The following is a 24,995-nucleotide window of genomic DNA, read 5'->3' on the forward strand; positions in this document are numbered from 1 at the left end:
TCTATAATCCCAGCTACTTGGGAAGCTGAGGCAGGAGAATCATTTGAACCCAGGAGATGGAGGTTGCAGTGAGCCAAGATCACACCACTGCACTCCAGACCGGGTGACTGAGGGAGACGCCGTCTCAAAAAAAGAAAGAAGTCAGGAAGTCCTTTTGGAATCCCCTCCCCTCCTGCTCAGCCAGAACAGCCCTGGTAGCTGCATCCTGAAGTGTGGTCCAGCCCTGAGTCATCTGCTAGCTATAATTACTGTTTTCTTCTCAACGTGTTGCAGACCAATGGTGGAGACCAAGGACTGACGTCTCCTCTGGGCTCCCAGGCTAAGCAGAAGATTGAAACAGAACCGCCGGATAGGGTTTGGCTGTGTCCCCACCCAAATCTCATCTTGAATTGTAGCTCCCGTAATTCCCACTTGTTGTAGGAGGGACCCGGTGGTAGATAACTGAAGCATGGGGGCGGTTTCCCGAATACTATTCTCGTGGTAGTGAATAAGTCTCATGAGATGTGATGGTTTTATAACGGGAAACCCCTTTTGCTTGGCTCTCATTCTGTCTTGCCTGCCGCCACGTAAGATGTGCCTTTTGCCTTCCGCCATGATTGTGAGGCCTCCCCAGCCCTATGGAACTGTGAATCCATTAAGCCTCTTTTTTTTTTTTTAATCCAGTCTCAGGTATGTCTTTATTAGCAGCGTGAGAACAGACGAATACAAACGCCAAGGGAAGGTTCTGTCCAATCTGAAACAATTTCCAACTCTTGTACCTTTCCTCTGTGATTGCTTTTACTTCTTCAAATCAAACTGGTGGAAAAGCAGCAACAAGTACCTGCAGGCTATGAGCTTTTCAGTCGCAAACATGTACATAAGCGCGAGGCACGGAGCACAGCTGCTATGGACTCTATTGACTGAAAATCATTTATCTCAAAAGCCTCGTGCAGCACTACAGAAGCAGCCAGCCTCACCTCCATGCTGTTTAAAGAGGCATGAATAAAACCAGGTGTGTGTGGTGCTGACCCAGCACACCGCTGGGAACTGGGCACCAGCATTCTCAGTGCCGAGTGACTGCCCTGCATGCCAGCTCCTCTCTCTGCTCCCTCCACTTAGTGCCAGGCAAATAAAGCCACGGAAATGCAATGGTCAGTCAGACTTGTGAGCAGCTCTGGGGGCCATCTCACTGAACGAAGAGCCTAGAACTGGAGCCCCAGTGAGGTCTGGGGAGTCCTGGAGGCTTCTTTAGGCTGTCCACTCCCTGTCCCCCTAGACTGGGGTTTTGTTAAGAACTGATCATCAACACCGATGATGACGAGGATAAAGATGCTTCCTGTCGCCTTCTGCCACTGAGGGGTTGGCAGGTGCTAGCCTTTTCACAAAAAACAAAATCTCCGAGAAGAAAAAAAGCCAGCTCAGGAAAGGGTCCATGTTGCAAGGTGCCTCAGAGAAGATGCCTGACTTCTATCAAAATGGATGGGTTCGTTTCAGGGAGAAAAAGCAATGACATTTTTCTTTTTTCAAAAAGGCCAGTCTGGGGCTGGTAACGAGCCGTTTTATTTTTTGAAACATGCCACTTCCTCCAAGTCGTTTTTCAAACTAAATTAGGCTGACAGCTTGGAACTGATGAGATCACAAACAAGGTCTTAATTTAGTTATGACCCATCCCCTCTTTCCCTCCAAAACGTTTTGGTGCAGCAAGGAAAGGCTCCAGCTTGACTTCAGTCACTGGACTTTTACCATCTTCCTTTAAAATGCAGATAAAGGGTGCTGAAGGCTTTTACGTGTTTTTGTTTTGTTTCAACGTTATCCTATTGAGTTCATACTTTAAAGAGAAAACACTGTGGCTCAGTTCTTTATCCACTCCCATCTCAAATCCTTTTACATCTCTCTGAAAATTCCTCCCAAGGGAGGAGATAGCTCAGTCAACTCACTGCTGAGGACATTTCTCTACCTGTTCACAATGAGAGGATTCTCGAAGCAGACCCAGGAGGCGGCACTTCCAGGGTACATGAAGCCATCTCCTGCATGCCATGCCAACATTCAACACCCAGATGACTTCAAAAGGACACCCAGTAAAGCCCACGCAGGCACGTGACAGAGGGAGGAGACACCCACGTGAAATGAGGGCTCTGTCGCTCTTCAAGACAGAGGTTTATGAGTCTCAAGAACCGTGAGCACCAAGAGGAAAGGTCCTTTAACAGGACCATGAGGGTCACTACACATAAATGTCACAAAAGTCACTGAGTGTCTCCAGTCTTTTTTTTTTTTTTTTTTTTGAGACGGAGTCTTGCTCTGTCTCCCAGGCTGGAGTACCGTGGTACGATCTCGGCTCACTGCAAGCTCTGCGCCCCTGGGTTCACATCATTCTCCTGCCTCAGTCTCCCAGGTAGCTGGGACTACAGGCGCCCGCCACCACACCGGGCTAATTTTTTGTATTTTTAGTAGAGACTGGGTTTCACTGTGTTAGCCAGGATGCTCTCGATATCCTGACCTCGTGATCCATCCGCCTTGGCCTACCAAAGTGCTGGGATTACAGACGTGAGCCACCGCGCCTGGCCGAGTGTCTCCAGTCTTTTTTTTTTTTTTGAGATGGAGTCTCGCTCTGTCGCCCAGGCTGTGGTGCAGTGGCCGGATCTCAGCTCACTGCAAGCTCCGTCTCCCAGGTTTACGCCATTCTCCTGCCTCAGCCTACCGAGTAGCTGGGACTACAGGCGCCCGCCACCTCGCCTGGCGGTTTTTTTTTTTTTTTTTTAATATATAGTTTTTAGTAGAGACGGGGTTTCACCGTGTTAGCCAGGATGGTCTCGATCTCCTGACCTCGTGATCCGCCCGTCTCGGCCTCCCAAAGTGCTGGGATTACAGGCTTGAGCCACCGCGCCCGGCCGAGTGTCTCCAGTCTTTATGCTCAGAATCCTAGCTGTCCTTCGGATGAGTCAGTCCTTCCTAGCCAGCAATGAGCGAGGCTGTGTAAATGTCTGTCATCTTCAAAGGTATATCTAATGGCCGGGAACTGAGATTTGTCTTTACTTCCGTTTAGCCTCCACTCTGTGGCACACAGTAGGGTTCTCAGTGAAGATGCAGGTTGGAGCCCATGGTGACTGGCTCTCCTCTTACAATAAGCAGCAGCTTCCACTTGCCAACTGCCCTCCTCAGCAGGAGGTTCAAAGGCCCGTTCCAGATGCTGTGGCATTGGGCCACCAGCCACTGCTCTTCTTTGACAAAAGGCTTGCTCAGACATTTGTGACCAGCTTTTCAAAAAGATCTTGACTCAAAATTAACTCTTTTAGAAGATAATACCCACCCAGTGTCTTTCTACAGGAAAGATAAGGTTACCAAAATGACCTGCAGTGCCCACCCCTGACTTCTGGTTACCCAAAGTGATTGTGTTCCAAGGCGAGTCACATCACTCGCACCTCTGCTCAGCACGCTGCGTGGTTCCCACCTTGCTCACAACCAGACGGACCTCCGCGGTCACCACCGACTTCTCAGAGCTCATCTCGCCTTCCTTCCTTCCTCTCGCTCACCTCCACCATGTGGGTTTACCTACAGTTCCTCAAACACACCCCGTCCCTTCCGCCTCAGTGTCTCCATGACTGCTGTTCCATCAGGGCGAATGTGCTTCCCCACTGGGATAGCCCCAGGGCTGGCTCCCTCACCTCCCTCACACCTCCACTCCCAGGTCTCCCCATCGCCCTAGAGTGTCCTTCTCCACCTCTGGCTGCCTCAGTCTCTCTCCATGGCACATCACCTCATCTTTCACCTGTGCACGTTTATCATTTCCCTCCCTATTGGGATGTAACCTGTTTTATTCATGGATACATCCCAATAGTCACAGATTAGGTGCCAGCAAACGTGTGGGGTGGGCTGAGGACATATGTTCCTACATATGTTCCTACATATGTAGTCAAGGAACTGCCTTATTATTGGGCACCTCGTATCGGAAGAGTCATTAAGCAATAATTCCTCTTGCCCTAAACCCCGGTAACCTCTTATCTACTTTCTGTCTGTAGGGACTATTCTGGTTATTTCATCTAAATGGAGTCACATGACATGTGACCTTTTGTGACTGGCTCACTTCACTCAGCTTATTTCCAAGGTTCATCACAATTCCTTCCACAAAGTCCACTGCCAGGGGACCATCATAATACACATCTAGCTTCCTATGACATGACATGCATGCTGATGGCAGCACCACCGATGGGATCTGCCCTGGTTGGGTGCAAAGGCGACACCAGCCTTCTTCGATACTAGCCTTCCATCTGGACAAGCTAAATTAGTTCCCTCTGTGTTGGCATTGCGTTGTGAGCTTGGGGTGGAACACATTGTCCTAAATGCCAAGTACTTTTCATGTGTACTAAAAAATCTATATCCTGGCCGGGCGCGGTGGCTCAAGCCTGTAATCCCAGCACTTTGGGAGGCCGAGACGGGCGGATCACGAGGTCAGGAGATCAAGACCATCCTGGCTAACACGGTGAAACCCTGTCTCTACTAAAAAAAAAACACAAAAAACTAGCCGGCCGAGGTGGCGGGCGCCTGTAGTCCCAGCTACTCGGAAGGCTGAGGCAGGAGAATGGCGTAAACCCGGGAGGCGGAGCTTGCAGTGAGCTGAGATCCGGCCACTGCACTCCAGCCTGGGCGACAGAGCAAGACTCCGTCTCAAAAAAAAAAAAAAAAAAAAAATCTATATCCTGTGCTATAATCAATAGTCCACCTGAATTACATTTATCCTTGCTCGGTTTAATCTCGGTGGACTGGCTCTAGCATTTCCAGTGAATGAAGTATCTGGATCTTGGTTCTCATCTGTAATGCTCCTTCCTGCTTCTGCTCTCCCTGCTTTTAGCTTTCCACATGGCTGACAACGAGGCTTCTGGGCGTTTACTCCAATCACTGTCTGCACTGCAAGAGATAACGCTGGCGGGAATGGGAATGGGAATACCACGTGTTGTTCTACTCAAAACTTGCCCTCAGGCTGATGATAATCAGCTCACAAATTTCAGCCACCTGCAGAAACTCCAGCTTCACAATCACCCGGCCCTTCTCACCACGCTATCTACAGGGACATGCGATAGTAAGGAATAGCCTGACATTTTGATGCAATCTACAGATGTAATGTCCAGGCACTTCCTCACTTTACTAACCAAGTTATTCCATCAATGAGGAATCGAAGCTGATGGGACATGACCTTTTCTTAGTGAACTCATGTTGACTGCTACCAACCTCCACACAAACCATCTGTTCTCAAACTCTGCTAAGCATCAGCTCTAGGCTTGCCAGTCTATGATTATTAAAATCTACCCTCTCCTGGCCGCACGGGTGGCTCACGCCTGTAATCCCAGCACTTTGGGAGGCCGAGGCGGGCGGATCACGAGGTCAGGGAATCGAGACCTTCCTGGCTAACATGGTGAAACCCCGTCTCTACTAAAAAAATACAAAAAAATTAGCCAGGCGAGGTGGCGGGCACCTTTAGTCCCAGCTACTCGGGAGGCTGAGGCAGGAGAATGGCGTGAACCCGGGAGGTGGAGTTTGCAGTGAGCCGAGATTGCATCACTGCACTCCAGCCTGGGCGACAGAGTGAGTCTCCATTTAAAAAAAAAAAAAAAAAAATCTACCCTCTCCCATTACCCTCACACTGTTTTCCACTGAAAGCCAGCTTTTGCCTGGTATCAGACTTAGAACTTCGTTCATTCTCCATGGCACTTTAAAGATCATTTGTATTTCCAAATTCTTTCTATTCTCCAGGATCTAGCCCTGATTACTAAAATTCACTTAAAAGGCCTCTCTGTTTATTCAACAAACACTTGCTGAGTGCTTACTGTGTGCCTGGCACGTGGCTTTGTAGAGTCTACACTTCCAGTTCTACTTGGTAAGGAAGTTAAAAGCAGGCAGCAGCTGACATCTGCTGACCCTGTGCCACCATCCCAGGAAATTCGCCATCCTTTCCCTTCCGCTTCCGAACATGGTCTTAATAGTAACAGCCTATGGCTATTACTGGTGTTTCATTTTATTGTGGGAAAAATATACATATACACATATATAAAACATAAAATGCCATTTAATCAGTGTGCAATTCAGTGTCATTAAGTGCATGCACAGTGTTGGGCAACCATCATCACTGTGTATTTCCAAAACTTTTCCATCACCCCTAATAGAAACTCTGTACTCATTAAGCAATAATTCCCTCTTGCCCTAACCCCTGGTAACCTTTTACCTACCTTCTGTCTCTATGGACTATTCTGGATATTTCAATTCAATGGAGTCATATGACATTTGACCTTTTGTGACTGGCTCATTTAACTCAGCTTATTTTCAAGATTCATCCACATTGCAGCATGTATCAGTGCTTATTCCTTTTCACGGCTGAATACTATTCCATTGTATGGATATACCACATGGTCTATCCACGTATCTGCTGAGACTCTGGGGTTGTTTCCACCTTTTAGCTATTGTGAATAACACTGCATTGGTGTATAAAATATCTGTCTGAATACCTATTTCAATTCTTCTGGGTATACAACTAGCAATTAATTGCTAGGTAATTAATTACAATGAGCAATTAATTGTAAGATTATTTTATGTTTAACTTTTTGAAGAACCACCTAACTTTCCCACAGTGTCTGCACCATTTTATATTCCGTCAGCAATGCATGACTGTTCCAATTTTATTTTCTTTTTAACAATCTTGAGCTCACCTAGACTTTAGCCTCCCTCATCCCATTCTTGTAAGTTTGCCTAAGTCATTTTAAAAATTAATCCTTGGCCTTAAGCTAATGATTTTTAAAAAGTCAGAATGCAAGAGAGAATTTTCTCAAAGTCCACCATGACACACTATCTTACTGCATATGGATTTTTCTCTCACGTTCTCGTCAATGGAGAGAATGAACTTTGCAGTCTGATGCCTGGATGTGAATTCTACTTCCTACTCTCTAGCTGCGAGCTCCAGTTTCCTCCTCTGTAAACTGGGATCATCAGTGTTTTAGTTTTCTGCAGTTGCAGAATAAACTGCCACAAAGTTAGTGACTTAAAACAACACAAATGTATTATCTTACAATTCTGGAGGTCAGAACTTGGAAATGGGACTCATGGAGCTAAAATCGAGGTGTTAGTAGCGGTGGTTCCCACGGGAGGCTGTAGGGAGAACTGGCTTTCTTGCCTTTTCCAGATTCTTAGCGGCTGCCTGCATTTCTTGGTTTATGGCTTCATCCTCCATCTTCAAAGCCAGCAAAGCCAGAGGAGTCTTTCTCCTATTGCATCTCTCTGACACACGATCCTGCCTCTTTCTTCCACTTTTAAGGGCTCTGTAATTATACTGGGGCCACATGAATAGTCCAGGATAAACCCCCATTTAAAGGTCAGCTCATTTGTGCCTTAGTTCCCCTCTGCCATGTAACCTAACACAGCCACAGGTCCCGGGGATGGGACGTGGACATCTCTGAGGGCCGTTACTCTGCCTGCCACAAGACAGTAATGACCTACTTAGATTGTTTCAAGGATTATTTGTATTTCTAAATTCTTTCCATTCCTCGAGATCTAGTCCTGAAGACAAACTCACTTGAAAGGCATCTCATTTATTTGATGAACACCTACTGAGTTCTGAGTTAATGAAACAAAGCATGTTTGTATTTTGGGTTTTTGTTTTTGTATTTGCTTTTGTTTTTGAGACAGGGTCTTGCTCTGTTGCCCAGGCTGGAGTGTAGTGGTCTGATCTTGGCTCCATCCCCCAGACTCAAGCGATCCTCCCACCTCAGCCTCCCTAATAGCTGGGACCACAGTCGCGCACCACCATGCCTGGGCTGCCCAGGCTGGTCTCAAACTTCTGAGCTCAAGCGATCTGCTTGACTCAGCCTCCCAAAGTGATGGGATTACAGGCGTGAGTCACCACATCTGGCCTGACACAATGCATGTTAAACACTTAGAGCCTGGCTGGCATCCAGCAAGCACTCAATCAAGGCATCTATTATCATCTTACCCTCGTAACTTTATCTTCTGGAAATATGCTCCAAGCCAGAAGAAATTACTTCTTAGTCTAAACTTTCTGCGACCGTGTTCCTAAAATCCAGGGTTCCTTTCCAGCTACGAAATCCAGCATGACCTCCCTCCGGGTCCTGAGGACTGGCCTGCCTTCTGTGTTAAGGCAGAATTGGAGCTGAGAGCAGCATCCCTCATGGCTTCCCCCACCCGCGAGGAGACGAAACACCCAGCAGGGCCAGCCAAGAACTCCGCACGCTCTGGTTCTAGCAGTGGCACTGACGTTCCCTCCGCTCCATCTGGCTGGTCTGTGATCTGTCGGGCACTGTCCTTAGCCTCCACCTGGCCCAGCGATATGCAGCATGACCCCAAAGCACCCTCAGCCTGGCTTCTCCGCACTGTATCCGCACACCAAGCCCTCTAGAAGGTCCCAACGCCAGCCTCACGGAATTCAGATGCCAGACAGATGAACAGTTTTTACAGAAGGCAAACTCCATCCTGCATTGAACCACATGCTTCTGCGGAAGGCGTTCACTTCCACTTTGCATGCCGGCTGGGATTTGTGGTCCAGCGTCACAGGGTGAAGCCATTCCTCACGGGTGAACATGGAGCCGTCTCAGGCCCCAAGGTTTGTTTCTAAGCAGCTACTCTGATATTGATCACGAGGTATACTTAAGTTTTTTGTTTTTCCAATGCCACAAGTATTGTCTTTTATTATGTCTGGTTCTCAGTTTTAAAAGCATGTTTTCTCCTTTCTGTCTCAAAATATGCTTGAAACTCTTGGTTAGGTCAGACCTGAGTATCACAATAGAGGCTCCCTGCTCATTTCCTGAGCTACACTCTGGTCCTTGCTGAGACGAGAAGTCCAAATCCCCCTCAATACTGGGGCCTCTATCACACGGTCAGCAGGTCTGGGGACGTGGGAGCCTCCATGCCAGGGTTTTCAGGGCCAGAACAGTGAATGAGCCGTGGATTTGGCCCGCAGACGGAGAGGCTGGGCTGTGCTGATCAGGGGTCCCAAGGAGACTCATGAACTGGGCACAGCCCGATGCACAGACGTGACTTAGACTGCACAGGCTGGGAGGGAGCCTGCAAGGGCCTTGGGGACTGTGCAGGTGCCACACACTCACCTCCCATTTCTGAGGTGGGGGGATCAGAGACCCCTAAGCCAGCACACGGGTCCCTCCCTCTGAGATCACAACCAGAACCTCTCCTACCTGTCATTTCAGGGACTGGGCTCACCCAATGCCCTGGCTGCCTCCAGCAGGAGATTCTGCTCCTGCCGCCCAGCTGCCGTGGGGCAGAACTTCTGCGTTCCTCTCTCGAAAGGCTGGGTCATGTCCTCTCATTCCTCAGCTCTTGACTACAATTTCCTTCTGTCACCTCAGAAATCGTATTTTCTTCCTGGCTTCCTCCCAGGCTCTCGCTTTCATCTGTCTAACGACAATCCCTCCTTGCTAATAAACCTCAAGTGGGAGGGCCAGCCCCTCCTGCCAGCCCTTTCATCTGCCCATTGCACAAGAAAACCAGCTCTTACCTGGGCATACGACTTGGCCATCGCCTCAGCCTACAGCCTGCGGTTCCCACACAGGCCCTAGAGCTCACTTTCCTGCCCTAAATTCCAACTCTCAGATGTTCAGATAAGCTAAGAATCCTCTTGCCTCCCCCTGAAAACGCCCCAGCAGAACTGCCAGCAATTGCGGGCTTTGCTGTTTATGTTCTCCTAGGTCAAGAGTGTGCTGGGGAAGGTGGTTCCGTAATGCTCTTTGGAAATATCACTAATCTAAGTCTTTTATTAACTGTATCCTCTCACTACCTAACCATGCTGGGGTAATTATCTGACTTTGTGCCCTGCCAGCTAGCATCAGAGGTGGGAACACTATTCGCTTGACCCATTCCTTTGGCTTTGTCATTGATTTCATGGAGAAATTAAAGGCTTTCTACATTTATGTTATGGTTAAAGAGATCATGAACAAAACATAAATGTAAATCAATGATAGATAATTACACTAAGATGGCATGAGTACACTCTGTATTCTTTAAGTAAAAGCCTCACAAGAAAATAACAGCAGTGGTTAAATAAAGCACAATAATTCTTAAGTGTCAGCGAAAATAAGGGTGAGAGAGAGAAAGAGTATTCGATTTAACAAATAACTTGGTCAATTTACTAAAAGCATTGTACTTAAAATATGAACATATACTGATGATGTAAAAATCATTTGGAAATCTCAACTTTGCTCTTCTGAAACCATTGCAAATGTTATAAAATCATGTTCCCTGTCCTTACAAGGCTTTAAAACTAGGCATAAACTTCAAGATAACAAGCCTGTAAAAACTGTAATTGTTGTGTGTTATTACACAGGCTGTACAGGGTATTTTATACCACCAACTTACAGTCATGCTGGGCCTTAATGAGTCTAACTAAAAGACTTTTTAGCAATTTTCATTTTGTATGGATTAGAGAGTATCAGTGAGGCCCATATGGTCTTCTATAAATTAGGAGATCAAACAAGAGTCTTCTGCAGCAGGACCTCAGCTCTGGATGGCGTCTCTAACTCACCCATTCAAGTCAGTGGGGAGCAACCGCCCCCAAGGGTTACAGAGTATCGGGGACCCCAGAGGTCTTGGACTCTGTCCCATGCACCATTGGAGCTGAGATGAAAGGACTTAGCCATTCAATCATGAGCATGCTGGCAACAATGATTCTATCTGTTGTCTGGAAGGTTTTAATATCACAGTCATATAAATTTCAACCAGTTTTATGTAATGGTGTTTCCCAAACAAGCAACTGAAGAGCCGGAGAAACACATACTCCAGATGTTGGCTGACCCAGGAATCGGGATCAGCACTGAGGAAGAATCTGCCAGCAAAGTCCTGATTCTACTCTCCTAAAGGGAGTCAAAGCCAGGACCCAAATTAAGTTCAGGTGCAGATCTGGGAGGGCATTTATTGACCAGAGCACACAGTGGTGGTGAAAAACGAAAACAAAACCAACAAAGCAGGAAAAAAAACAAATAAAAACTCCCCAAAACTCAACTGTTTTTCTGTTCAAAGGTTTCTATAAAAATCCTTTGTGTGCTCTCAAAAACTCAGTTTGTTTCTGGTCTAAACATCTCACTCTGCCTTAGGAGTCTTCGTAATTCTCTACAGATTCCTTTTGGTGATTCTGGCACGAGTGGGGTGGAAATTGTCGGGGAAGGTTCCATGAGATCCTATTCATCTTACAAGTGTGGGCTTGGGTTTGCTGAGTTTTGGACACTAAAACTGTCCCCTCGTCCCATCCCTGTCCCCATCCACTGGTGCTGGCAGCCGTTTTTGTGTGAATGTAGTACCTGCCATTCCTGGTATCGTGTTGCCGCATGTTCTTGATAAAATGAATCTTCTTAAAATTCTTTGGTCTGGGTGAACCTGAGAGAGTTCGACATCTGAAAAATAAAGTGAATTCGAAAACACAGTCAGTTGCCTGCTGGACAGCTGAGACATCTCCACATAAAGACAGGAAGGAAGGACCAGACAAATGGTTTGAGTCACCCCAAAGGAGGCCGGAGTCTGCGGGGATAATGAAGACAACACGGCTGGAAGCAAGGAAGCTTAAAACAGGCCCTGTGATAGACAACTTCTTGATAATACTGACATTATTTTATATGGGTCTCTAAAAAGTCAACTAATCAAGAATATTGTCCCCTGCATTAAAAAAAAAAACAAAAAACAAAAAACAAAAAACCGATGCAGATTCCAAAGACATTATTCTTGATTGTCATCTTAAAAAGAATCCTCCCGTATCAACAAAGGGAAAGGGAATCAAAAACTGTACATTTAAAGGGGGTAGGGAAACACCGGAAAATTCAGTTCAAAAACAAGCCTGAATCATTTTTCTTCTGTAACAAGATTTTGGCCTGAATTACCTGGACAGCTGCCTTAAGTTTCAGGTTGACCCGCTATGCCTGGGAGGTCACAGCTTTACACTGAATGAGAAATCAGAGACCCAGCTAGTTGCTGTTTTTGTTTTGTTTTGTTTTTAAGATAAATTTTAAATAAACATGTGTTGAACTAAAATGGCTTGGATTCAAGTTTTTTTAAAGTTTTGTTTTGCTGGAGTATACAACATTTGCCTGTACTATAGGCCTGGCAAAACAAATCATAGGCCAAGGAGACCTTACTTCTGTGTAGTGTTTTCACCTGGCAAATTTTAAGTTACAAAACCACAATCACAACAACAGAAAAGCAAAATGCTCAACAAACAAGAGTCTCAAGTTTATTCTAGATAAAAGGGGCCGTGACTTTTTGATTTTGGGTTTTGCTACCGAAAAACCTTTCTGACCTGGGCCACAGGAGCCAGCTTCTGCCATGGGACATGGTGCCTGTGACCTGATTCTTGACTCTAAAGAAAGATTCTGGGCTGGCTGTGGTGGCTCACGCCTATAATCGCAGCACTTTGGGAGGCCAAGGAGGGCAGATCAACTGAGGTCTGGAGTTCCAGACCAGCCTGGCCAACATGGTGAAACCCCGTCTCTACTAAAAATACAAAAATCAGCCTGGTGTGGTGGTGTGTGCCTGTAATCCCAGCTACTCGGGAGGCTGTTGTCAGGAGAATCGCTTGAACCCGGGAGGCCAAGGTTGCAGTGAGCCAAGATCATGCCACTGCACTCCAGCCTGGGTGACAGAGTAGGACTCTGTCTGGAAAAAAAAAAAAAGCAAGATTCTTTTAAAGGCTTGCAGAGCCCCGTTTGAGGACATTCAGTAGATGCTTCCTGTGGCTTTCAGGAGGGGTTAGAGTGGAGATGGGATTGACACTTCCCCCCAAATTCAGGCCTCAAACTTGGATTTTCATTTTTTTTTTTTTTTTTTTAAAATAAAGACAAGGCCTTGCTCTGTCGCACCTTGCAGTGGTGCGCTCACTGCAGCCTCAAAATCCTCCCACCTCAGCCTCCCAAAGTACTGGGATCATAGGTGTGAGCCTGGTCCACTTAACCCAGATTTAATGGGCCTGGTCCACTAAACCCAGATTTAATGGGCTCAAGGTTCAAGGAGATAGGGCCTCGCTCTGCCTTTTGCTCTCTGGGAACAGATCCAGAACCCCAAATGGCCTCATTTCTTCCTCCAGAATGACTGCTCGAATTTGCAGGCCACTCAAAGTTCCCACCTGTCACACACACACAAAGAAGGTTCTTGAAACATCAAGTCACTGGAAAGAGGAGAATCCCTGAAAGCATAAAGTGGTTTCTGGATAGGGCCAAGTGTTCAGAAGCATCCTTATACCCCTTCCGTGGCTTCCTTTCCCAGGAGTAGAGCTTCCTGGGCCAGCCAATCTGAGGGCAGCAGGCCAAGAGCTAGACAGTGCGCGGGTTCAGGCAGCTCACAGATCCTGCCACCTCAGCAAACTCTGCTCCTTCCTCCCACCTCCCAGCTGCAGGAAGCTGGGATTGACGCCAGCACAGAGGAAGGACGGCCTGAGCTGCTCCCTGCAGAAAGAAGGGCCCCAGATTCCTCAGCCTTCTTCTGGAAGTGGAAAGCCACAAAAGGGCCACAGGTGGCTGTCTGCACCAGCAAAGCAAGGAGGTGAGGCCGTGATCACTTTAACAGCTGCGGCCACCAGCATCCATCCACCCAGACGGTTTGGAAAACCAGGGCAGGTGCTGATGGCGAAACAAATAGAGGTTTTTCCTGACAACTAGCAGAAATGGCTTAACTCCTTATTTTTGGACACCAGGTAACCACCAGGCAGATGCAAAACTCCTCAGTCCAAGTCCTCTCATGATGCATGCTCAGTTCTTGGAGTTCCAGGTAGATACAGGAAATCCACTAACAAACCATGATGTGCTACAGAAAAGTAGGACTTTTAACAGGGTAACTTAACAAAGATCTTTTATTTCCCTATCAGCACCCAATTCTAACTGCACACACACCATACTAATCTAGCCCTTCATTAAGCAAGCTGTTTGTTGTCTTGCTTTTCTTTTTCTTTTAAGCATTCAACCAAATCACCAGGGAATCTAAGAAATGCTTTAAGAGAATTGTGGCGTTGGCAACAACTGCCAGGGAACTGGAATACTGGGCGCTCAGGTTGCGGCAGGTTAAGCAAAGAACGAATTAATTTCAAAGCTGCCTGCAACAATGTGTAAACATCCATTTAAAAACATACATTTTAAGTGATGCAAAATTAAATTAGCATAGAATTAAATTAAAAACTAATTTAAAGAAAGATTAGCTCTTTCTTGTTAGCACTGATTACAGGATATACTTAATTATGCAAAAGGTCTAATAGATGCCTTGGAGCCATTTGTTCTTCTGCTAAGCTTAAAAGCACGTTGGGCTAACAGCCTTCCACCCCCACAGTTCCCAAAATACTTCAGCATCATTATTGGTGTCACCATTTCACAGACTGGGGAAGGCTTCAGCGATCAGCCAATTGGTCTTCCCATTTTATAGATGGGAAACTGAGGCCCCAGAGACACTAAGTCAATTTCCAATGCTACATACCCAGTTAGAGTCAGGCTAAGAACTCAGGTTTCCAGGCTCCCCAACTAATGTCTTTTCTTCTATACCATGCTAATATAACTGCTAGGAATAAGTGAATTTCTAAGTAAAAATGAGAACAGTTATGATTTTTAAGTTCTCTTTTTTTTTTTTAAGTTTTCTTTTTTAAGAAACTCCAGGCTAGAGTGCAATGTCGAGCATAGCTCACTTAAGTCTCGAACTCTTGGGCTCAAGCGATCCTCTTGCCTCAGCCTCCTGAGTAGCTGGAGCTACAGGTGCATATCCATGTGCCTGGTTATTTTTTCTTTTTTTTTTGGTAGAGATAGGGTCTCACTACATTGCCCAGGATGATCTCAAACTCCTAACCTCAAGCAACCCCTCTGCCTCAACCTCTCAAAGTGCTGGGGTTACAGGTGTGAGCCACCATGCCCAGCCAATATGAGAACTTTATTTATTTATGTATTTATGTGTTGACTGATTGATTATAGACATGGGGGTCTCACTACATTGCCCAGGCTGGTCTTGAACTCCTGAACTAAGCGATCTTCTTGCCTCCACCTCCCCAAGTGCTAGGACTATAGGTGGGAGCCACCGCACCCGGCTGAGAACCTAAAAAACTAAAAAAAAAATGTCCCTTAGTGGAATAAACACTTGATTTCTAAAACTCTCTTGATTTCTGACATTCTTAAAATTTTATAATAACAAGATTTGAGGTTCAGTGCAGTATTCTGTGAGAGCTGGTGGAAGTCACAGTTGAGGCCGACAAGCATTTTTACTGCACTCATTTGTGCTACCACAAGGCTGAGGGCCAGTCTGGGGGGATTTCGTGAAGGGGGGTGACAGGGCACCAACCAGGAACACAGAACCCAGGTCCTCCTCCAGCCGCTCCGCGACACCTCGAGACTCAAGGACACTGCATCCCGAGGCTGGAGAGCCCTGCCCGGGAATTCCTGAAGAGGGAAGAGCCCTTTGAGCCTGTACCCTGAGTCGCCTGGCTTCCTTCGGCTCACAGCGACCATGCTGTTCCAAGGACCATGGCTTCTAGCAACCTCTCGAAACTCCAGGGGCTTCTCAACGTTATTCATGGATTTTCCCGTTTGTGGCAGGAGGGAGGGAGAACCTCGGTCAGACTGTGAGGTCACTCACTCTAACACCAAAGCCACTCAGTGTGCCTGCGAACACCTCTCCTCCGTGCTCGCTGAGTATGTGGACCGACGCCAGCTCCCTCATTTGACTGTCAGTGTAGCTTTCTGTATGACTCCTGCAGGGAAATGGCTTTCTCCCACTTCACTGCTCCTCACAGAGTTAACACTTGTGCCCAGGCCACGTCTGCCACACAGCCACATACCACACATCGTGAGAGGCTCCTGGAGGTTACCCACGCTTTGAAAAAGACTCCAAAAGTGAAGATCGGACTGTTCAGCCCTATCTCTTTGGGATGATGTCAGTGACAAAATTCACAGTCGCTGGACACTTCCGCTGTGACCCCAAGCTGTCTGTGCTCATTCTGCCCTCTGCTCTTCATGCAGGCAGAGCCCGTGGACATGAGCTCTACCCTGGGAGTGAAGCTTCAGGTGGGGAAGGAGCCAGATCCAGGGGGAGGCTGTCCCCAACAGCAGCACCCTGCCAGGCTCAGAAGGAGGAGCCAGGCGCTCCCAAGTCCTGGCCTGGCCAAGGCATGCAGGGTGCAGATGCGGGTTCAAAGAGGAGCTGATGCAAGTCCACAGGAGCTCACGTCCTCCCGATGCCCTCCCTGCTGCCGTCTGCCTTGTGGTCCCCGGGAAGCCCCTGCGCCCCATCTTCCTGGCTCACTCCCACATGCTGCCCCACCCAGCTCAGGGCTGCAGTGAGGATGGAAGGGGGTGCAGGACCTGAGTGCACTCTCCTCCATGAGGGCCTGGCTGGGTTAGAGGAGAGGAACCTGCCAGTCACCGGCACAGCACAGCACAGCTCAGCAATGGCTGTCACCCAAAAAGATGCCTTGCGAGCACTTTTCTAATCCCGAGGGAGAAACAGAACGCTTTCAGACCCCAGAGAGCACTCACAACTATCCTAAATCGGGCTTCCTAGCAACTAGCCAGGGAGCGACATCGTGGTCACCTCCTGAGGAGTTCTCAGTGTCCCTCCTGCTGAGAATGAAGTCCGGGACTGTACCACTGTGTGACTGCACCTGGGGACGGGCCGGGACAAATGCGGGGCTCTTGCTCCATTAAGCAGCAGTTTACAAAATGAAGAGAAGGCACGGAAAGAGAAGCACCCAAATTCCACGCAAACTGGGCTATTCCGACACGTACTTGGATTTAACGTTGTCTAGTTCTAATGGTCCTCAGAGGTGGGCTGGACACTAGGAGATGTCCCATAGTCCGTGGGATTCAGATGGTTATTTTAAAATTTAATTCTATAGATCAAGAACTTAAAAAACCAAAATCGATCTCTGGCTGTCATGGTGTGCTGTTTACACACACACAAATGAAACAGAAAATTACCTCCGGAGAGGGGCGTTCTCCTCAATATCTTCCAGGGTCTCCAAGGAGGATCTCTGGGAGATGAGGCGCCGTCTGCAGAAAGAAGGAGCAAATCTGGGAGTTAAAACTACATTGCAGAACTCATCAGACATTTCTGTAAATCTAAAACTGCCCTAAAACAAAAACATGAAGTCCATTAAGAAAACATCAGACAAAAGCTGCCTCGAAGAGGCTGCCATGCTCCCGCCCTGCGTGCCAGGCCCACCTTGCTGGCTGAACCCTGAGCACTCTCCCGGTTAGAGGGCCGCTTTGTGATGATTAAGGAAGTGACTGATCCTTTTGATGCTGCCATTTTCCCCAAGGACACACACACACACACACACACACAAAGACAAGGTGCCTCTTATAATATATAGAATAACTTGATGGTGTGTGCAGCTTTTCTAAGGCATTAGCTAATACGGTGAAGTATTCCACTATCAGGGATTTGAATCCGGTAACTGATAAATATTAAATCTAAAACCCTATTAAAAACAACTTCAAAATCATTAGGATGCAATAAAAAGGTTATGCTCCCTGGATGGCCATGATTTCAAAAGCAACTAGAAACAAGAAAGAAATTATTCCTTTGGGAGGAGTATCTCACAGACTGGGTAGAAAGAATAAATATGTGGCATGATTATGCAAAACATTAACTCTTCTGGGCTGCTAAGGAATTGCAACCCGCCTGCTAAAACCTCCCCAGTCTACCAGTTTCTGTCGCCAGGCTGAAATAAGAACAAGTCCTAGTTAACTAAGAAGATCAGGTACGGGGAGCAGGGTAGGGTGGGGTGACTTTAAATAAATCCACCTGAATGAAGACTGTCATTTGATAGTAAACGATTTGGTGGAGCAGGATGGACAGAAGATGTTTGACTGGGTTGTTCCTTAAAACGGAACTAAAAATATGAAGATAAGTCTATTTTTTATTACATTTGGGAAAACACAGCCTAGGAACATGCAGTCATAACCATGTTCTAATTTGCCCTAATGAACAAAGAATGAAACGACTTCGTGGGGTTTTGTTGTTTTGTTGCTTTTAATTTTGTGTGTACTTTTTCTGACCAACTACTCTGATACCTTTGGCTTGTCTGGCTTTTATAAGACAATCCGAAAGGTCATTTTTGTAGCAAACTATTCAACAGCTTCATCAATTTTCCACCTTCCTTAATTTTTTGATACTCAAATCCTTTAAAAAAAAGAAAAATACTTGTGGCCGGGCACGGTGGCTCAAGCCTGTAATCCCAGCACGTTGGGAGGCCGAGGCAGGCTGATCACCTGAGGTCAGGAATTCAGGACCATCCTGGCCAACATGGTGAAACCCGTCTTTACTAAAAATACAAAAATTAGCCGGGCGTGGTGGCGGGCACCTGTAGTCCCAGCTACTTGGGAGGCTGAGGCAGGAGAATGGCGGGAACCCGGGAGGCGGAGGTTGCAGTGAGCCGAGATCGCACCACTGGACTCCAGCCTGGCGACAGAGCAAGACTTCGTCTCAAACAAACAATCAAAGAAACAAAACTCATCATACAGCCTCCTTGTCTCTTCTCCAACTGTAAAACAGTAGAACATAGAACACTCTCAGCTTCGCACTCATCAATGTGTGTGAACCAAGCACACCCATCGCCCTCTGTGTTCATGACATACCGGACTTTCTACAGAAACTGTGGTTTCATTCTGCAATTAACTAACACTGAATTTCCATTTCCGTAATATTGCCAGATTTCCAAGAGTCAGCCAGAGCTGTGGAGGAGGCACTGGTCTTACCTGAGAGCAGTGCAGAGGCAAGCTGAGGAGGTGGGGAACTGATTTTACAGGTAGCCAATTCATGAGTGACAGGACTTCCCCGCGGAGCACTGTAACTCAGGGGACAGAGCTCACCTAGGCCCCTGTGACGGCACCTGCAGCTGGAGCTCTGAAGTGTCTGTGCTATGGGTTGAGGCACAGCCCTCTGAAATCCCAGTTGATCCTAAGAAAGCAGGCAGGTGAGCAGCGGGCCTAGCCTCTCTCCAGGTGCTGAGTCCCAGGCTGGACTGGGGCAGACGCACACCTGCCCATTGCAGATCTCAGCACCAGAAACCCCATGTTACCCATCCAAAGTGGGGTGTAATTCTGCATAGAACACCTAGGGGCTAGAGTCAGACACTCGAATTGCAATCCTGGGGTCCAAAGGCTTCGGGGTCTAAGAAAGCTCCTTAATCCGGCCGGGCATGGTGGCTCATGCCTGTAATCCCAGCACTCTGGGAGGCCGAGGCGGGTGGATCACCTGAGGTCAGGAGTTTGAGACCAGCCTGGCCTACGTGGTGACCCATCTCTACTGAAAATACAAAATTAGCCAGGTGTGGCGGTGCATGCTTATAATCCCAGCTACTTGAGAGGCTGAGGCAGGAGAATCGCTTGAACCTGGGAGGCAGAGATTGCAGTGAGCCGAGATCGAGCCACTGCACTCCAGCCTGGATAACAAGAGTGAAACTCCGTCTCAGAAAAAGAAAAGAAAAGAAAAGAAAGTTCCTTAATCCTTGAGCCTCAGTTTGTTCATCTATGAAATGGGAAACAGCAATTAACTAAGAAAGGGACACATGTAAAGTCCTAGGCCCACGGCAGTTCTTGATGAACGGGAGCTACTGGGCTTTTGATTGACACTCCAGTTTCCTTCACTGAGGCTGCACCCTGACCTGCACCCCAGCTCAGCTGACCAGGAGCAGGCTGAGTGTCCTAGCTTTGGCCCCCACTCAAGGCCCAGCCAGTGGCAGGGTCACCCCAAAATGCCTTGTGCCTGAGCCCACCCGAGATGCGTACGTGTTCCTTCCACACCTACACCCACTTCAAAGCACAACTAACTCTGCGCATGTACTCAATGGGGTGCACCGAGAAGCACAAGTCACACTCACTGATGTGTTGGCCACCTATAAAATTAGTGTCCCCCAGGTCTCCTTGCACTGCTCTCAGGTCTCCCTACAGACAGGAGGCAGCGATTAAAAGATTTACTCTGTTTATCTCTGCATGATGTCCTGAGCCTTTAAATCCAAAGTAAAACACTCACTGAAGTATTTACTAAATTAAGTATGCACATCTAAATTGTCATTAGCGATAACTTACACAGGCAGAAATCAATGTATAGGCTTCGGATCCTGAGAATCTCAACACATTCTGTCACACTTTGAGCCTTCCTTTGTAGAAGAGCATTTTCAGGTAACCAGTAAATAGGCAATTGATGTTTTATTCAATCTGCACCCACGCAACTGAGATGATCGTGCAGGGGAAGGGCTGAAGGCTGCCCTCCTTCAGGTACCCTAAGGAGCCCCGGGGAGGCCCTGGGTGGACTCTTTGGGCAGCATAGATGCCGCCCAGGCTCTGGCAGAGCCCAGAGCCCAGCCAGGCAGGTTCCCCTCTCCACGCATCCACCCCCACTCACTCAACAATGTGACCGTGAGCCCTCTCGGGAACACACAGCTGAACCAGGCTTGCCTCCTGTCCTCAGGGGCTCAGAGTCACGTGAGGATCAATGGGACGGCCACCAAGAAGCCCCATTAACAATCCCTGAAGCCCCTGCGTCCTTCAGGGCTGTGGTGTGGAGAACACTCCGGCGGAGTCCCACAGTGCGCACAGAAGGCCCTGACGGGAAGCGCAGACTCCTCCAACATCCAGACCAGAGTGTTTCACCCTAGAAAATCAGGCCCATCCACAAAAGCACACGACCCAGTAACTCCCCTTTCACAAAGCCGTAGCCACCTCTTCCTGCACCAGAAACGAGAAGGGCTCATTTGGAAAAGAACCAGATGAGAATACACCTTTCTTTACAGTTATAAGGGTTTTTCTAAAAGCCAGCACATTTGGTAATTCCCCTCAGGTACTGAACAGGTGTGAATTCACACACACACATTATTACAGCTTAAACGTCTGTGTCCCCTCAAAATTCACGTGTTGAAATCATAACCCCCACTGCGATGGTATGAGGCAGTGGGGCCTGTGGGAAGTGATCTGTCATAAGGGTGGAGCCCTCATGAATGGGATTAGTGCCCTTGTAAAGGGGACCCCGGAGACCTCTCTAGCTACTTTTCTGCCATGTGAGGACACTAGAAGTTGGTCATCTGTAACTAGAAGAGCCCTCATCTGACCCCAACCATGCTAGCACCCAGATCGTGACCTTCTAGCCTTCAGACCTGTGAGAAAATATATGTCTTTACTTTTTATTTATTTTTTTCTGAGACAGAGTGTCACTCTGTCCCCAGGATGGAATACAATGGCGCAATCTTGGCTCACTGCAACCTTGGCCTCCCAGGCTCAAGCAATTCTTGTGCCTCAGCCCCCCGAGTAGCTGGGACTACAGGTGTGCGCCACCAAACCCAGCTAATTTTTGTATTTTTAGCAGAGATGGGGTTTCGCCACATTGGGCAGGCTGGTCTCGAACTGCTGGTCTCAAGAGATCCACCTGCCTTGGCCTTCCAAAGTAATGGGATTAAAGGCATGAGCCATCATGCCCGGCCGAGAAAATACATTTCTATTGTTTATAAGCCATCCAGTCTTTGGTACTTTATTACAGCAGTCTGAACTCAGACGGACCTACACACACAAGTGCGCGCGCCCAGGTATGCAAAGGCACGCATGGGCACTTCTGATCAGGACTCCTTAAAGGGGAAAAAATCCACAGCCCAAATGCCCACCTGTTCCTTTAACTTCAGCAGGTGTACTTCCCTTCTTTGTGAATGGAACCAACCAGTATATTCTTGAAACTACCAGAGAACTTGGAACTACCACCAGTCACTGTAAAGAAACCATCCTACAATACCACCAAACAGCAAAGGATGCCTGCCCTTCCAGCCTAGGATGAGGACCTGTTCCCCTGTGAACCGGTAGTGTCATTCAGCAGCGCCCATCTCTGCCCCCACCCCCACAGCTTGCTGGATCCTCCCAAGGTATGTCGTCGTGTCTTCTCCCTCACCTTCTAACCCCAGAAAGCCTGCAATAAACAAAAAGCCTCAGGGCAGGCGGCCAATCTTAAACAGCCACTTTTCACTCTGTAATTTCCCTCATAAATTAAGTCCATTACTATGCAAACTTCTTATCATTATAGAGTTAACAAGGAGAGGTCTTTGCATATTTTAATGACTGACAAAGAATACTTAGCCTGGGACCAAAATAACAGGCCACCTTACTGACCAAGCAGACATGCAGTAAGAGGCTGGCGGGGCTCAAAGCAAAAGTATGATGCACTGACATCATCGGATGGAAGTGTGCATGTCGAGTCTCCAGACCGAATGTACACTCAGGGCTCCCCGACTTGTCTGACAGTTACAAGTTAGATCCTTCCACACTGGCCACACTTTGGAGTTCATGCTTAATGCTCATGCGTGAGGCAGCCTCCTGAAAGCACCCACGCCTGTTTTACAATATCCTTGGAATGCTGCAAGGAAGTCATCATAATCCACGACAACACGATTGCACATCTGCATATTCCTGCGTGGACCAAATTAATCCACTCATCATGAAGGGATAAGGGTTTCTTTGTGGGTGCAAATCACTGTATATTCCTGGGACACAGGGCTGGTCACAAGGGTACTGTTAGAATAAGTCCACTTCACTGAAAGCTTAAGGAAAGGTCACTTGAGGAAGAAGATGGGGGGAAAAAGTACACAGAAGAACCCATGGCTTGAGTGACAAAGGAAGGGGAGAGGCAGGCCCGAGGGCCCGCATTTCCGAAGTGCCTTTTATGCACAAAAGGGTCATTGTACCTATTTCCAGGCCAGGAACAGAGGCCAACCATCCAAACTGATGAGGGGACACAGGCCCAGAGGCCTGACCATCCCGAAGGCCCTCCTCACTAATGCTCTGTCGTCATCCTGGTCTGTAGCGACTCTGGGGACCCCGGAGAGTGAGGCAAAGTGGAGCTGTGTGTGGTCCGGGTACCCTCCTCAGCTCTGTTGGAGGAGGGCTCCTCTCTGCTGAGCCTGATAAGCAAAGTGCCCCGAAAAAAGCACTGGGAGACAGGGGAGGGCCTCGCTGCTGTCCCTGCCGACCAGTGAGGGTGCAGCAGGGTCATCCTGGGGTCTGGTGGGGCAAGCTGGTCAAGGCCAATCCCTCATACAGTCACCTGGGGCAGTAGCTCAGCCCGAAGGACAACGTGAGGCAGTGGGCACCCCGGGGAAAGCTCTGGCTGGAGAGTTAGGACCAGCCCATGACGTGGAAGGTGACCCTTGGCCTCAGTCTGCTTCCAGTATGAAATGAGAAAGTAGGGTAGATCGATGCTCTCAATGTGTCTGCACATCAGAATCCCCAGGGAACAACAAAGTCACCGAAGCCTGAGCCCACCTTGAGATTCTGATTTCCTGGTCTGGGTGTGGCCAGATAAATGGGGTTTTAGACACTCCTGGGGGATTCTAGTGAGGAGGACAGTTGAGTCCCATTGAAATAGCTCCAGTGTTCTGCACAGGCCAAAGGCAGTGAGAACCTTCTCCTGACATTCCACTTATTTACCTTACGTTTGGGGATGGAAATGATCATAACCAACCTCCACATAATAAGTGGTCTCCTTTATCCTTGAATGCGGACCTTTTAAGGTTCAACAAGCAAGAGGAAAGAGAGCTGGTTAGCCCAGAGCACTGAGGCCAGCAAAAGACCAAAAGGCTTTCAAGTATAAACAGGTGAATGATATGTACACGTTACATGGGTGTGAAGAACCAGTTCTGTGTTCTCTGGGAGCAAAACATGGGCTCTGAGAGCAGAAAACGACCTGGGTAAACACCTGGGCCAACCACCTCTCTACTCACAAAAAAGGCAATTTCCTTAATGGCTCTCGTGTTCCCCATGGGTGTGTCCCCCTTCCTGACTGCACGCTGGTCACTGGATGGCCCAGTTGCCTCTTCGCAGGTGTGGAAGAGGTGGGACTGTCTTGGATACCTCAATTACACAGGTGATGGAGGAGCTGAGGTCATGATTACTTCACATCTGTCCAGACAGTTACTAGGATCAAAAAAACCCCAAGCATAGAAACAACTTATTAACATAGTCACAAGACACCCGAAAGCTTGTCATTATTTGCTTTGGAACTTAACGTCTTTCTCTCACTGACCAACCTCCCTCTCCCAAACAGAATGGAAACACCCTAGAAGCAAGCTGCTTGGGAGGGGCCATGCTGTCACAGCCTGTGTATCCCTAGGAAGGGACCATACTTGGCCAACAGCAGGTACTCAATCATGGCTGGCTGGATGCAGGAACAAATTCCCCTCACCAGGTAGGTGGGTATTGCTGGACGTTTCCCAGAGAGCCCTGACCTTCCATTCAATGTTTTTCTGTACACAATTATTAGTGGGCCTCTTTTCTTTTTTTTTTTTTTTTTCAGATGGAGCTTTGCTCTTGTTGCCCAGGCTGGAGTGCAATGGCATGATCTTGGCTTACCGCAACCTCCACCTCCCGGGTTCAAGCAATTCTCCTGCCTCAGCCTCCCAAGTAGCTGGGACTACAGGTGCATACCACCACACCCAGCTAATTTTTTTGTATTTTTAGTAAAGACGGGGTTTCTCCATGTTGGCCAGGCTGGTCCTGAACTCCTGACCTCAGGTGATCCACCCGCCTAGGCCTCCCAAGGTGCTGAGATTACAGGCGTGAGCTGGGATTACACCGTGCCCGGCCTAGGGCCTCTCTCTTTAATACATGCATTCCCAGTCTGGTCCACCGAGTCCAGAAATCCTCCTCTGCTTCACAATGGCCCAGGACAAGGAGGTTATGGGGAAGGAATTAGGGCTGGACAGCATGAAGTCCCACTTCAACCTTACAGACTCTGGGAACCTACATGTCCTAGCCTCCTTTACTGACGTAGTCACCAAGCCTCAAGGAGCCCAGTCAGGACCCAGCAAGAAAAGGCTTGGAGCACAGTCGCCTAGAAAGCAGGGTTGGCCTTTGAGGCGACTAGAAATTCCCTTTACAAAATGTTACAGCATCTCTGACTTTCTGGCGGAAGCCTCCATCCCCTGCTTCTTGCATCCCTCCATTCCCCCATCACAGGCATAATCTTTTGCTCTGGAAATGGTGCTCAGCTCATGCAGAAAAGCTGTCCTAAAAAGTAGGGTA

The 24,995-nt window shown here is 48.0% G+C and overlaps 1 protein-coding gene across 5 annotated transcripts in view; it reads right to left on the reverse strand.

The window, feature by feature from the left end:
* Positions 1-24,995, reverse strand: part of CABLES1 (Cdk5 and Abl enzyme substrate 1) — a 125,513-nt gene that overhangs the window by 52,533 nt on the left and 47,985 nt on the right. For 3 of the 5 annotated variants that reach the window (XM_015121661.3, XM_015121660.3, XM_028837915.2), the window contains exons 2-3: positions 16,914-16,985; positions 11,283-11,375 (exon numbers count right to left, since the gene is read on the reverse strand). In XM_015121661.3, coding sequence (XP_014977147.3) covers positions 11,283-11,375; positions 16,914-16,985 — 165 coding nt within the window. The remainder of the gene's footprint in view (positions 1-11,282; positions 11,376-16,913; positions 16,986-24,995) is intronic. The other 2 variants (XM_077975009.1, XM_077975008.1) reach the window with 1 other exon arrangement.

This window comes from Macaca mulatta, chromosome 18 (genome assembly GCF_049350105.2).
Source record: "Macaca mulatta isolate MMU2019108-1 chromosome 18, T2T-MMU8v2.0, whole genome shotgun sequence".
Classification (NCBI taxonomy): domain Eukaryota; kingdom Metazoa; phylum Chordata; class Mammalia; order Primates; family Cercopithecidae; genus Macaca; species Macaca mulatta.